The sequence below is a fragment of the Adiantum capillus-veneris genome, chromosome 15, assembly GCF_014529385.1.
Source record: "Adiantum capillus-veneris isolate H3 chromosome 15, ASM1452938v2, whole genome shotgun sequence".
Classification (NCBI taxonomy): Eukaryota; Viridiplantae; Streptophyta; class Polypodiopsida; order Polypodiales; family Pteridaceae; genus Adiantum; species Adiantum capillus-veneris.
Window position 1 is genome coordinate 28,621,760 of NC_140945.1, and position 16,187 is coordinate 28,637,946.

The 16,187-nt window shown below is 44.2% G+C and overlaps 1 protein-coding gene across 1 annotated transcript in view; it reads left to right on the plus strand.

Annotated features, from left to right (window-relative positions):
* The window catches only part of LOC147440439 (nicotinate phosphoribosyltransferase 2-like), a 136,105-nt gene that overhangs the window by 74,970 nt on the left and 44,948 nt on the right, over positions 1–16,187 (plus strand). Inside the window, exon 9 of the mRNA XM_086530175.1 lies at positions 13,973–14,031. Within this exon, the coding sequence (XP_086386301.1) occupies positions 13,973–14,031 (59 nt within the window). The remainder of the gene's footprint in view (positions 1–13,972; positions 14,032–16,187) is intronic.

The window sequence follows — 16,187 nt, forward strand, 5'->3', positions numbered from 1 at the left end:
ATTAACACCCAGCAATCCTTCGAAGAAGTGCACACCCAGTGGCAGAAGGCCACAGAGCCACCCATCAAACTGGCACTCAAGAAACCTCCTTCTCCGAGGATGTTTATAGAACAAGAATTAGAAGAGGCGGTTCAGACACAGATGAGCCGGCTTTTGGATGCAAACAACAAAGCCAAAAAGCACGATAAAAAGCATAAGAAAGGAACTGACTTCCCGGGTTATTTGGGTCCTCAATCTACTTTTGCATCAGCAAGAAAGCAGAAGAAGCGTGTACGATTTGAAGGACTACATAATTCTTCTTCTTCTTCTTTTTCTGATAGTTCTTCTAGCTCTTCTGACTCGAGTGAAGAAGACAGAAAAGGGAAAAAGCGAAGCAAAAAGTAAAGCTCCGGAAAGGGCAAGAAAAAGGCAAAGAAGCCTAAATTTCGCCCAGTTTGTGACAGTTCTACAGAGGACTCATCCTCAGATAGTTCGGACACCAACGATCACATGTTTTATGCAAAGAAGAAGCATTTTTATAAAGCCAACCAATATGACTTCCTCGAAGATAAAAGAAAGAAAGTAAGAGAATTCAAAGGTGGACAATCAATTAAGTTTGACTCTTTTTCTGGATTTCGAGATGCTTTGAGGGCTTTGGCCTTCATACAACAGTTTGACATAGCTTTCTCTGGAGGGCATTACTCAGAGCACTCCAAGATTCAGAGGGCTACCTTTTTCTTCAAGGGAAATGCTCGAACATGGTGGTCCACCCTTCTACTGAGAAAGGAAGCTCCGATTAAATGGTTGAAATTCAAAAGGCTTTTTATTTCTTCTTGGCTAACTCGGGAGTACGAATGAGATATACGAACTGCTTGGAATCATCTTCGAATGACCAAGGGAGATTCTCTGGACGCTTATTGCGAGAGATTTTGGAGCTCTTTTTTACCACCTCTTCATTTAAGAAGGTCTCGTTTAAAGAACAGATTGAACGGTTTTGCTGCGGACTTCCTACAGAGATCCGAGACTACTGCTTGGAACAAAAGTCAAATTCTATTCAATTCTATTCAAGAATTGATGGGTCATGCAAAACGGGGATTGGCCATACATTCAAGCAACTTGACTTACCCCACTAATGAGATCTTGACTCAGAGAACCCAATAGATTTCTAATAATGAAAGTAGAAAGAGAAAGAGTTCCCTAGAAAAGAAAGACAAGGATTCGCAACACCGGTTCATTCTTCGAGAGAGGGCCAAGTACATCAAAGAGGAGAAGCGTTTCTGATGCGGGGAAGATGGGCACGTCTCCGCGAAGTGCCCTAAAAAGGCATAGCAAGAACAAAATGAAGACAGGCCAGAGAGTTCGAGAGCAGCTGAGGAACGTGGCAGAAAAGGCAAGATGAGAGCAGGACTGGTTCCAGATTGCATGGGTATTCACCCAAGCAGGATTGATGAAAGTACAGAACTTTACTGAGCTTGGGGCAAAGTGAAAGATCAAAAAGCCTCGATTTTCTTTGATGGAGGAGCCAAGGCCAACTTCATTTCACCTGAATTGGCGGCGTGGCTCGAGATTACACCCGATAGGACGGGACCACAAGCAGAGGCAGTTCTAGTGGCACTTGGACGGGACGTAGCCATTACACTTGTCGTTGGTAAACTTCTGTTGCATTGTCAGGGGTATGTGGGGCACGACAGGAGGACTTCTACATAATGCCCTTGGAAGGTTGTGATGTCCTCCTTGGAGTCCCTTGGTACCATAAGAACAATACCGTGGTCGATTATCGGGCGAAGAAAGCAACATTGACAAATGAAAAGGACCGAAAAATTGTACTTGATGTGAAATTGAAGGGCGAGTCTGTCCCTATTGTATCGGCTTCGTCCGTTTCGAAATTAATGAAATCCAGTCTGTTTGTTTACTCAATCTTTTTGAAAGAGTTAAATGATGAACACAGGACAAATATGTCTGGATTGGATAAAGAACACCAAGATTTTGTCCACACTCATGCCGATTGCTTTTCTGAGGGCCTGCCTGGCGAGTTGCCACCAGCTCGTCCTGAGGATCATACTATTGATTTGATATCTGGAAGCACACCCCCGAATTGGCCACCTTACTGTGTGAGCCGAGCCCAGAATGAAAAGATTATGAACCAAGGGACAGACCTCTTGGAAAAGGGTCTTATCCAGCCGAGTACTTCACCTTACTGCTCTCTGGTGTTGTTGGTTTCAAAGAAAGACGTATCTTGGAGAATGTGCATTGATTATAGAGCTCTCAATATAATCACCATCAAGAACAGATTTCGGATTCCTATGATCGATGATATTCTTGACAGATTACAGGGATTCTCTTGTTTCAACAGGATCGATTTGAAGAGCGGATACCATCAGATCCGAATCGTGCCGGGAGATGTCTACAAGACAGCTTTTCGGATGAGCTTCGATTTATATAAATTTCTGGTGATGCCTTTTGGCCTTACCAATGCTCCAACAACTTTTAACCGAATGATGGACACGATTTTTAGAGAGTACAGATCTTTTGTTGGCACTTTCTTTGATGACATTATAGTCTCCTCCAAGGATGAGGCAGGACATAGACAACATCTGCTACAGGTCTTTCAGGCATTGCGAGATCACAAGTTGGTGATCAATGCCAAGAAGAGCGAATTTTTCTTACCGGAGATACATTTTTTTGGACACATCGTCTCAGCAGCAGGAGTACAGATGGACCCGGCCAAGATTGAAACTATAAATGATTGGTCCGATTTGAAGAATATCCATGAAGTTAGAAGCTTCTTGGGCTTATGTTCTTACTACCGGCGGTTCATTAGAAAGTTTGCAGCGGTTGCTCCCCCTTTGCATATCTTGACACAGAAAGGAGTCCTTTTCTCGTGGGGACCCACAGAGGTGATTGCCTTTCAGACTTTGAAAGAGAAATTGCCTACAAGACCAGTTTTGACTCTGCCAGATTTGCAAAAGTCATTCGAAGTATATTGTGATGCTTTTGGTTGTAGTCTGGGTGCGGTCTTAATGCAAGAAGGCCATGTCATTGCCTATGAGAGCCGATTGTTTTGAAGGCCGGAATCGATAGCACAGATATATGAGAAAGAGCTTTTGCCGGTTATCCATGCTTTTACTCAGAGGTGACATTACCTACTTGGAGCCGATTTTACGGTCTTCACTGATCACCAGAGTTTACGCTACTTGTCACATAAGCAGCTTTCGGAAAAGCAGATGTAGTGGGCTAACATCTTCACTTCCAGATTGTCCATGTGTAGGGACAAAAGAACTTGGTGGCAGATGCTTTGTTCCAGAAGCTGCTGGTCTTGGCTATTTCCGCGATTCGTCATAGAGCTTTGAGGACATGGTTGATCAGTACGCCACAGATCCAGATTTTTACATGGATTCAGTCGAATATAGAACGGGGAGGTAGTAGCGGGATATTCCAATCGGGAGGGCTACTTGATGAAAAATAATGTTGTACGTTACACAGCCGTTGAGGGAAAAGGTTCTAACCCAATGCCACTGTCCACCATTAATGGGTCACTGCGGCATTGACACCACCTTGAAAGGTGTGGAGCGATACTTCTTTTGGCCGAGACTCAAGAAGGATGTGGACGATTTTGTTCGGAGTTGCTTGGTATGCCAGAAGGTCAAGTTTGATAGGCATAAAGCACAGGGATTGTTCATTCCCACCCACCCTTGGGAAAGTATTGCTATGGATTTCATTTTTGCACAATGGTATCTGGACTGTTATTGACAGATTTAGCAAGTAGGCTCATCTCATTTTAGTGAAGAAAACAATCAAGCCGGATCATGTAGCGAGACTGTTCATTGCCCAGATATTCAAATTACATGGCATGCCTGAGACAATAGTCTCTTTCAGAGATCCCCGATTCACGAGTTTGTTTTGGAAGGCTATTTGGGAGAACATTTGCACACGGTTGTAGTTCTCGTCATCTTTTCACCTGTAGACAGGTGGGCAATCTAAGATTGCAAATTCAGTCGTACTGGATTTATGAAGTCTTACATTTCTGATCAAAAGACTCAATGGGAAAAGTTTTTGCCCTTGGTGGAATTTGCCTACAATAACACGATCCACTCTTCAATTTTTGCCCTTGGTGGAATTTGCCTACAATAACACGATCCACTCTTCAATTGGTAAGGTGCCATTTGAGATTGTTTTGAAGGTGTTACGAAGGTTCCACCCTTACTTAGTACAAAAGATAAGATTTTTAAAGCCGACCAGTACACAAGGGACTTGGACACTGCTTTTGCCAAGGTCCGGAAGGCTTTAGCGAAATCTCAGGAAAGACACAAGAAGGCAGCAGATCAACACCGTCGCGATTTGAAATTAAAGGAAGCCGATTGGGTGCTCTTATGTTTTGAGAAGGAACGCCTGAGAAGGAAAAAGAGAAAGGAGCGGCTTTTTCCAAAGCTTAGCATGAGATACTATGGACCTTTCCAGATAAAAGAAAAGAGAAATGATGACATCCTTTAGACTGAAGGTGCCCGATACTTGGAGAATTCACAGTGCTTTTTATGTGAGTCTCTTGAAGCCTTTTAAAGGTGATGTGCAGCCATATGAGTAACCCGAAGTGGAGGAAAGCGAGGAGAAACTCGTTCCAAAACAAATATTGGCACATAAAGATAGAAAGATTAAAGGTAAAGGGATTAGGCGGTTCTTAGTTACATTCATTTCGTTGGATGCAAATTAGATGGAGGAGGAGGACCTAGCAGATACTCCTCAGACTGTGAACCTTTACCTTGAAGCGTTCGGTTTAGCATAGTCTATTTTGATAGAACCCCGATTTCAGCATGGGTGAATCTAGTGCAACGGGTTTGCACAAGAGGGGAGTCACTCTGCTTCTTTGTCAACAAATTGCCCCGATTTTTTTATATAGAGTCGTTGATATCCCTTTGGGTTTCAAGGATACTGCTGAGTTGACAGTATTCTGCTGTATGACTTTATGAACTGGAATTCCCGAAAATGAAAATGATACTGATTGATTTGTACTTGACTTGTTTGAGTGCAGGAAGTGAGAGACAAAATGATTGCAGCATTTCGGTCTCATAAATCTCTATAGCATTGATTGCAATATGGATTAGTTAATCGGGCATCTATGAGATCTCGACTGGATCTAGATGCAATTGCTAAATACGTTGCGGATTAATCATGGTCTGAGATTTGGAATGATTTTGAATGTGATTTGTCATGTGATGTCTTGTGATGTCAAGTGATGTCCTGTGATGTGACTGTCGATTGGTACATGTGTTAGATGTGTTGTTCCTAGTGCGTCGGTACTAACAGTCAGTGTCTGCTAAGACAGTTTATGGCCTCTGTCTGTTTTGCAGGCGTAATCGAGGGCGATTACAATGCTTTCAAGAGGGGGTATGTCACAAATGGGTGACGTGGCAGCAAACTGCCCGGACAGTAACACATGGCAAACTGTACACAACCCCCGTAAAACGCGGCGGCATGCTGACGTAACAGGTTGTACGGACTGCCGTATGGAAGTCCTGATTTTGCGGTGCAAATTTCGAAGTTGCTGATGTGGCAGTGCGTATAAAATTTGCAGAAAAAGCATGGTTGAATGTTCGGCAGCTTTTGGGCTTATTGCTTTATTTTGAGAAGCTTTTAAACTACTGCTTTTGGGCATCCCTTGTATCAATAAATAAGTGGGCTAGTCCTCACTTCTCAGAGCATCTGGACGCGGAGTGTGAGAGTGAGCACCTACCCACTCTCTTGTACTTTCAACACAGATTAATACAAAAAGAAATACCGAAAGGGGCGCCAGTCTTTGGGGCCAATATCTCTAGGCATGGAACTACGCCGGGCCGTGCCGACTAAATTGTGAAGTGTGAACTATTTTGAAGTGAATATGTGCTGTGTCGCAGTAGAATCTTGACTCGGGGTGTCCAAGTTTGTTACATGGGCCCCTTTGGACGGGTACCCATAAGTTGGTGGGAACTCCTCTTTAAAAATATGCCACTCGGCAAGACTTTGCAAGTTGGTAAAACTTCTTCTGCTGGTTTTAGGGTTTAGGCCCCTCGACTGGGATCTGCAAGTTGGCTCCGTTCTTCAGTGGCTTGACGCGTCAGCAATTTGTGACAGATTGTGTAAGTCTATCTTGGTAAGTCTTTTTTTCCTTTTTGTGATTTGCACATGGATTCTCATGTGTGAAGGTTGATTCTAGCGATAGTCACATGGCTGCTGGGTGCGTTTTTCAAGTTTTAGCTTTTCTCTCGGCCACCATTCATGTGAGCGTGTCCTTATGAGCTATTACCCTTCGTGTGCATGCCATGGTAAGAGGGACTTCACATTCTGGAGCATGGAGAATACAAGACAGGAGGTAGAGATTTTTCCGAATACTTTTTGTGCCATAATCGGGAAATTTCCTGGAAGTTCCCCTTGAGGCGGCCAAGCACCAAGGGCGGTTAAGCTTCCCCACATGAAGTTTCTCCTTGAGAGGGCTAAGCACCAAGGGGGGTTAAGATTCCCCACAAGACGTTTCCCCTTAAGGCGGCTAAGCGCCAAGGGCGATTAAGCTTCCCCGCAAGAAGTTTCCCTGTGAGGCGGCTAAGCACCAAGGGCGGTTCAGCTTCCCCGCAGGAAGTTTCTTGGGAAGCTTCTGCTTGAGGAGGTTAAGCATCAAGACCAATTAAGTTCCCGGAAGTTTCCTAGCGAGCTTCCTCTTGAGGCGGTTAAGCATCAAGGGCGTTAAGCATTCTGTCTATAAATAGGTACCGACGAGTGAGAGTATGATCACGTTGCTCACCGCAAACTTTCACCCGTGGACAACACTCTCTCTCTCTCTCTCACACACACACACACACACACACACACACACACACACACACACACAGGTCATAGAATGGTTTACATCCATGGCTTGGAAATCACGGACCTGCCCCCTTTTCAATTTGACCCCGATTCTCCCCACACACGCCTCTCTCACAATGAGAGGAATAGAGTTCTCACATAGGATCTCTGGCAGCTATATATTAGGGAGACATGGATCACACCCAGAGAGCCTGTCCCCACGAAGAGGGAGTACTACAGAGACCACTTCCTGACCATTCTAGCAGATGGTTTCATCCTAGAGCACGGGCTTCCATTTGACAACTCAGAGTATCGTCACACTAGCTAGAGATTGAGGCAGGGAGAGTTGCACATGTTTCCCAGAGCAGAGAGGATATGCCGCCTTTGCACAACAAAGATTGAGAGCGAGGGGCACTATGTATGCAGATGTAGAGCATATGAGGAGATCAGAGGCAGTCACCGACCTTGTTTGCAGGACAACCCACTCTACATCAAATCTTTGAGTCTAGAGACCAGCGACAGTTGGGACGCTTCCTCCTGGAGGCACAGCAGCATCGGGACTCCCTCCTTTAGACATCATCAGCTATGAGAGACCGCTAGCGCCAGACACGGCTCACAACTTTTTTCCAGAGGGCCACAATAGTACCACCCCCGACCACTCAGACATGGGTGACTCTACAGTAGGCCAAGGAGGTTTGAGCTCGCAGACGCCCACGTACCCATGGACATAGGGCACCTCGACTACATCGGAGAGAGATTCAGGAGATTCGGGAGCACTACTACAGATCTCTGGAGGAGAGACGCACCCGAGCTTTTGCAGATCCGGCAGTCATCTTACACGGATTGTTCACACCCTACCCACCCGTGCATTATGTCTTGCATCCTGATTATGGGACTAGATGGAGCTAGAGATATGATAACTTTTTTCATGCTTGTATTTACCCCAACATATAGGAATGCATCTTTCCCCTAGATTTAGAGCTTCCCCTTGTATCACTTCCCTCCTCCCCGAGCCATTACAGAGTACACTGCATTTTACCTTTGTACCTTTTATCCTTAATGGATACATAGAGGATATCCACCTCATGTACTTTGATTTGTCTCATAATAGACGTTAAAAATCTTTCTTTCTTTCTCTCTGTGCCCATGCAGCTCTATCTGTCTTCAGAAGGTGTATTTTTCCTGTTGCCCTCTTTAAATATGTACTACATATTTTTATTTATTTTATTTTTATTTGTTTTCCCGGAACCCTTGAAAAGGTGCAAGTGGACATTGAATGACCAGTGTGAAACGGCTGCGGCCGAACGGGTTTCTCACATCGGGAGTCTAGGTCGGTCGGTCACAGTCTGGGACTGGTCGGGCCAATTAGCAATTAATCTGATGAGTATAGAAGCTTGTGTGCCCCAAATGGAATTTGGGCCACTCGGCAAGTCACAACTTTATAAGTAGGTGAGAACTAGGGGAATTCAACCAAAGGGGCAAATTGGACGCTAGGCAATTAAAGATCAACATGCAGGACACCTCAGCAAGAGGGGGCGCGCAAATGAGCGTGGAGGCTGATTTTTGATCATAAGTGCATTTACAGAGTGTGTGAGAGTAGTGGGTACAGGTTCATAGCTTTAATGGAAAGCTTGCCTTCTCCTTTGTCTCATGTAGCGTGATGATTTGCTCTCGTGCATCCCTCTCTCCCCTTTGCACATATGGTAATGCCCCAGTAGTTGGGCTTCTCAATTGACTGTACAGTTTAGGGGTTTTTATGCACGTTTGCCAAGGCAAGAGCCTTTTGAACAAGAACCGGATTAGCTAATTGCTAATCCTTCTCAGGTACACACAGTTCCATCGCAAAGATTGCGAATTTGGAGAGTTTTCTCGCGTGAAAACTCGTCCAAATCAGTGGGGGACTGTCCCATTGCATGTCGGAGCCCTTTGGACACGCGTAGACGTGTTCGCTCCACTAAAAATGATCCAAAACAGAGAATTACAGCGTGCTGTGTTTTTCTGCATGTGTAGGGTTTTGCACCTAGACTGCAAATTAGCACCATGGGAGCCTTGGGATGCGTGTACAGGGTTTTGGACACCTGACAGTGGAAAAACCGGGAATTACAGCACGCTGAAATTTTGTTATAGATCACCAGAAAGCTCTTAAATTGCGAGGGAATCCGTCCTAGACATGTGCTTTTGACCTACAAGGGTTTTGGCGTCGTCATGTTGCCGAAATTGGGTCAGAAACCTGCAATTTCAGCCCTCGCCATGTTTGGACATCTTTGTGAGACTTTGATGTACGTGTCCGGATCGTCTGTTCTTAATTGAATAAAGAAATACTGAAAGGGACGCCAGTCTTTGGGGCCTACAGGGTGTCGATCCACGTGTGCAGTGACATTCTAGTCATTGGACGCCTTTGTGCTCTCTTTTCTTCTCACTGCTGTGTGTAAAGTTAACAGGTAATTGATATAGTACCGCCCTCTACTGTGTACATGCCGGTTATACTCTCTTGTTTTCCTTTATGGACAGCCTTTTTAGGCATATGCGTGGTGGGTTGTGATACCCACTCAAGTGCTGACTTGGACACATTTTCGATCACTCTATGGTGATTTTTTTTTGTGTCAATGGCTTTGGCGGATCTGCAAGCTCTCTTGCAGATAATATATATATTTGGATTGCAATTACATACCCGCTCGGTATTGCGCAATCATATGGACTTTTTTACAAGACACCTTTGCAAAAAACTCCAAGGGGCAACAACATTCCTCCTCGCTATGTCACCACTTTGCCAAAGACTATAAGCTTTGCAACTGCAGCCGCCGCAATTAATCACCAAAACAATAACGGAAGGTGTCCCAAACACATCGGCCACTTCCTCAACGCACAAGGATTGTCTCAAGCATAAGGGAAGAGTATGTTTCTACAACAATGTCTACCTCCATGGTGTTCTCATACCCCAGGTACTTTTTCTTTTGATTCAAAGATTTTTCATATTATTTAATACACGTAGATGCCCGACTGGTCGTATTAATTAATACCATGTTCAGTCCGCATGGCCAAACGTAGTGGGTATTACTTGCCAATGGCTTTACTCATAATTCAATTTCTTCTCATATGGTATGTCATTTTGAGCTTGACATGCGCCTCGCGATCACCCTTAGGTGGTCTGTTTGGCAGAGCATCGAGACTCAAATTGATGAACTAAGGTTGTGCTTTGTTGGCACCCCGATTTTAGCACTATTCTGTAGTTGAGGAATTCCTGTCCTCCGTGACTACCGTAGTTGGCATGTTTCCATTAGCGGGTTTCCATTGTTTTGTGGATGCGGTTCTTGCTCCTATGATAATGCTTTTACCCGTTAGCTAATTTGGGTATCGGTAACCTTGTGGTTATTGCTTGAGCGAGGATGACAAGATGGCGAGGCTATTCTAAGCTTATCTTGCTAGCCGCTATATGTTACTTTGGATAGACGACCTGTTGGATTGACCCTGGAGTGTGCAATATTTCATCAAGATCAATCTTTGTTCAGGCTACTACACTCGCATGATATCGTGCACAACGCGTTTTGTACACGGCATGGAGATTACCAATTTTTGGTCTTACCTTTTGGATTGGTCAACACTCCGGCAACTAATAGATGACGAATGGCCTCTTTCATCTGTGTATGGGAAAGTGGATTGTTGTGTTCTTCAAGAGCATGTGAAACACCTTCCTCTCGTCGTGCAAATTTTACGACAAGAGAAGTTATATGCAAAGCAATCCAAGTGCGTTACCTGCACGGAGTTTTTGTATCTCGGCCATGTCAAATTGGTTGATGGCTTCTGCATTGATCCCGCAAAGGTATGATTGGTTCTAAAGTGGCTTGCTTTACAAAACTTGCGGCAAGTGAAATCTTTCCTAGGTCTCACCGGATTTTTCAGGAAATTCATTGAAGACTATGCCAAGATTGCTGAACCCCTTAAATTGATCCCACAAAGGTATGATTGGTTATAAAGTGGCTTGCTTTACAAAACTTGCGGCAAGTGAAATCTTTCCTAGGTTTCACCGGATTTTTCAGGAAATTCATCGAAGACTATGCCAAGATTGCTGAACCCCTTATCGTGTTTGCTAAAGGGTATTAACAACAAAAAGCATAGTGTTAGTCCATCTATCACGGGAGCGATGGGCTCGATCAATGTTTTCAAACATTGAAGCAACTTCTTACATCTGCACCAATGTTGTAGATAGTGGATTTGACCAAACCCTTTGTGGTGAAAACGGATGCCCACGATTATGCCATGGGTGTTGTTCTCTATCAAGATAGCCTACCTATCGCATTTGAGCATCGCAAGCTATGCATTGAAAATTCGGCGTCATTACCTCTATGGTGCCTGCTTTGTGGCATGGATTGACCACACATTGATGGAAATATCTTTGTGATCAGCTTGACCTTGGAGGCTGCAAGGCACGGTGGGCGGAGCTCATGCAAGAGGTCGATTATGAGATACGCTACCATAAAGGGTGCTACCAATGCGGTGGCCGATGCCCTTAGTAGAATCTTTGAGGTGAATGTTCTTTCGTAGTGAAATCTTGACGGATTTCTCTCCCACAAGGGGTGTTGCTAGACAGATCTTCACTGGTGAGATTTGGCGATGAGTCCAAGAGGGATTACGTAACCCGGAAAGCAATGGTGGTCTGGGCGCCCTTCGGCTTGCCATGGAGAGAAAGGTAGCAGAAAAGTATTCTGTTCATGGTAGGTTTGCTTCTTAAGCAAGGCAAAGTGTGTGTGCCCGTCGATCAGGATATCTGTAAGAAGATTTTGTTCGAGTCACGACGCTTCAAGCGCGGAACACCCTGGCATACACCATACTTTGCCCTTAGTAAGACCGTACTTCTATTAGTCGCCCATGCAAGCTTTTGCTGAGAAGTATGTGCGAGAATGCGCACAGTGTCAGTTTAATAAAGCTGAACGTCAACAGCGTGCTAGACTACTACATCCTCTACAGATTCTTGATAAGAAATGGACTAGCATCTTTATGAATTTTGTAGTTGGATTCCCCCGGAGTCCGGACCAATCGTGGTCTTAATGCCATCTGGGTCGTTGTTGAGCGACTCACTTCCTACTTGCATCATCGTAAAGTACCATGACTTAGCTCAGCTCGCTGTGGAGCACTTATATAAGTTGTAGGGTTTGCCCGAGGAGATTGTTAGTGACCATGATCCTAAGTTCACTGGCAATTTCTGGCAAATTATTTTTTTTAAAATGGAGATTCGCTTGGCTATGTCGTCCTTGGATCATCCAAAAACCGATGGACAGACCGCATACACTAATCAAACCATGGAGGATATGCTATGTGCATATGTCTCTCGCTGTCAATCTGATTGGGAACATTATCTTCCACAGATTGAATTTGCTTATGAAAGTACTAAGCACTCAGCTACAGGCTATAGCCCGCTCATGCTTATGAATGGTTATGAGCCGAAACCATCGATTGCTACTGGAATCAAGGGGGTTAAGAGGGAGGCAATCCGTGCTGATCTCTTGCACAACATATAGGAAATGCTCGGCGCTAAGGTGAGCATAAAGACTGCCCAAGATCGAGCCACCGTTTATGCTAACCAACATCATCAACCTTGTAATCTCTAGGAGGGCATGTGGATGTACATTAAGGTACCGAATGATCTTGAAACGATCCGTATTGGTCAATGCTCTTCGCGATATTGTGGACCGTTCCAATTATCAAGCGATTAGTGATGTCTCCTCTACCCTCCGACATTACTGTCCATCATGTTTCCACATTAGCTGCTTAAAGGAGCGGTTGGGATAGGATGAACGAGTGATTCTTATGGAGAAAGTCCCAAGTTTGGAGGATACCACTGGTTATATTCCACTTGAGACCAAATTGGTTCTGGATTAAAGGGTCAAGCAGTCTCGAAAGGCTTCTTACCCTGAGTATTTGGTCAAGTGGAAGCATCGACCCGAGTCAAGCGCTACTTGGGAACGAGTACGTTTGTTGAAGAGTCGTGAAACCAGGGATATTGCTCAGGACAACAATAAAAAATAAGGGGGAAATTGTTACTTACCCAGACATCAAGATGGGCGCTTGCAATATGTCCGGCCAGTGTGAACCAACCGTGCGTATGAACTCTCCTTAGTTGAAGGGAGGTCAAGAAAGGCGGTTAAGAAGTACTATAAATAGGACTGAGGTCTCATTTGTGAGACATCTTGTGTGATCACCACACTTGAATTCTAGGCCCTTGGCAACTCTACCCACACACCCGCTTGGTGTGGGCTTGGTGGTACGAAACACCAGCCCTTGCGTTTGCTGCTCTGGCTGTGACAGAGCTGTAGTCCTTGGGCCTCCCAGGTGGTGCATATGAAACTATGGTACCCATGTCCATGAGCTACTATGGGAGGGTTCATCTTGATCACTCTGGCTACCATGTTGGGAGTCTTAAGACTCATCTTTACTAGAAGATGGCTTGCCGGGCATCTCAAATCTCTCCGCTGCTAGGTCGGGTGCCAAAAATCTTGTAGATGACTAACATAGCATGAAGTCAGTCTACCTCAGCAGATGCAAGGGTGCCTCTCCCTTGGCTGGGGGCGTGCAAGGTGCCTCGGGTGAGTCTCTTTGGGGTGGAGTAGAGGTTGCCATCTGCATCTGCTACTTTGGAGGGAAGCGGGATACCTTGAGCTGGTCTCAGTGCTTTGAATGCATGTGCCTTCCACAAATGAATGTGCATCCAAGTCTGAGGCAAAACAAAGCCTAATTGAGGATCCAAGGCATCGTTTGTGCAGGAGATAGCTTACACACGACTTGGTCTATTTCTTGGCAGCTGCATGCCAATGGTATTTCTATTACAGGCTCTCGATGCCCTGATAGTTTCTGTATCACATATTTGTCTTGACATCTTTGAAAAATAGGGAGCAGTGTAACTATCAAAATACTCCTCTCTGTCCTTGAGCAATTCTGTTAGGCCCATTTACTGACAGTTTATTTAGCTTGGCTTCTATTAGAAAATACTCAGCAGATCAGGGAGATTTTCTGCTACCTAAAAGGAAATTTACATATAGACATCATGAATGAATACCAATCCATTGTAAAATCGTACATCACTGTGTCAAGAAAATCTCCACCATTGTGTTTTATTACTTTAATGAGTTGTGCACAAGAAATGCACTATGGACCAGCAAAAATGTTTACTTATTTGTTCATCCAGGTGTTGAGGAGTGGGATTCCAAATTTCTGTGCTGTAGCCCTGGCTTTGAGCGAGCTTGGGTATGGCTCCAATGTTGAGAGCTCTCTTCTATCCTCATGTTAAAGGGTCATCACTCTCTTTCTTGAATTCAAACTTTGTTCTGTTTGCCAAATTATTAATGTTGAAACTTTTGATTTTTTATGAAGTAATCTTTATCTGCTAGCCTTAATTGTTGTTGCTAATAAGAAAAGTCAAAATTCAGCTGTTTTTAAGGTAACAGAAAAATGTGTTTTATAACAATCGTGAAAAGACCTTATATGACATTGCAAAGTGAAATTTGTAAACTTGCAATAAATACTACCTATTGAATTAGAGAAGGCAATGGTGAAAATGTACAATTCAAAAGTTGTGGAAACCTAAAGCTGAGAAAGAGAGAAAGGCTATATATATTTACATCTATAGAAGGTCGATTTGGCGTACATGAAATATAAATGCGCCAAATATCCATGACTCTGTGCTTCATGGATGAAAACGAAAATTAAAAAAATGGGAGTTCCTGTGTCATGCTGTCGATCCATACTGGTTTCCATGCATCATATATGATGTATCATGTACTGCATGCTCTTGGGTGCAACATGGAGTACATTGGTTGCAGAGAGAGAGCTACCCTCAATGCTGTTGGGATTGAGAGATGGTGATGAGCCTTTTCATTACCTAAATTTTCCCTTGGAGTCTATGAGCGTGTTGGAGTTGCGATAGGCGGGCAGGTCTGCTAGCTGAATCCCTCATGTCTCCCTTGATGGTAAATTCTCTGTATAATCCCATGCAGTGAGATTGTGTTCATCTCTACTTGATTTTCTTTCCAAGGCTGCTCCATCATCAAGTTGTGAGAAAGGGAGAAGTACTTGTCCTAAAAACACCGAAGAATCCTTTGAGACTACACATTTATCTTTCTGGTCCTTCTTCTTTCTGATTCCATCTCTATTTTGTGCTTTCGCACACAATTTACACCTGACAGATTTTGCAACATCTTGTACTGAGTTCAAATTGGCCTAAGAGATAAATCAAGATACAAGGTGTGCATGCCACTGTCTTATTGGATAAAAAATGATTTGTACAAAGCTGAGAATTGTGTGCCAGATATGCCTGCCCATCCATTGTATACCTAGTATGCTTTTAGAGTGCAAGCATACTCGAGTAATAAGGCTATGCCCATCCTAAATGGGTTAGTGGGTGCAGTAATAGAGCACAGGGATGGTGGAGGGATGATGCTCTCATTCTTGTCACTTAAAAATAGTTGCAAGATTCCCCTAAATTTTCTTGGTATCTAGCATATAGTGCATCCTTCCCGTTTTGGACCTGGTGGTGGGGCCGGGATCTTGATAAGCGATTTGCCGTGTAGGCTTGAGGCTCGAGCCCACAAGGCATTCTCTAAGGTGAACACCTTGGTAGTTAGCTGCTTTAGCTTATCCATGGAGGTATGTGATGCGCTGCTCTGTATTTTAAAAAAAGGATCACAATGGTATAACATCTTCATGGTTAGAGGCGGGTGGACCAATCTATATCTGTCTAGTGACCATCTGTTGTAGTTAGGGTTGTAGAGGAATGCGCACATAGCTTAAAGGAGAGGAAAATCAAGGCACACAATGGAGAATGTATTACTTGGTGTGCAAATACAATATAAGATAGCCCCTAGAGTGATGGGATATTTACAAAACAGAGGCGAAAAAAACCTCCTAGTGAGGGAGAAAAGTGCTTTGGCTATCCTAAGCGTGTGCACACACATCACTACCATTTACATGGTAACAAATCCCCTCGGGAGTGATGTGGTGGACGAGAGCCGGCACATAAGAGTATAGGGAAGTGCCATGCCCTATGGACATGATCAATCCACAAAGGGAAACAAGTCCAATCCTTTGCGAAAAGCTTCGAAGCTCTCACGAGGCAATGCCTTTGTGAACAGATCCGCAAGCTTTGTTTTGCGTTGGCACATAATCTCTCTAGCTGAGACTCTCTCCTTGACATAGTGATAATGCACCAAAATGTCTTTTGTGCGAGCATGAAAGATGGGGTTCCTGGCAATTGCCAATAACTATCAGAGTAGATGAGAGTCCCAAACTCCTTCCCAACTCCCAAATCAGCCATAAGGCGTTTGAGTCACACACACTCAACCATAGTTGTGAAAGTTGCCAAGAATCCTTCCTTGGGATAAAACAACCCAAGATGTATAGTGCCA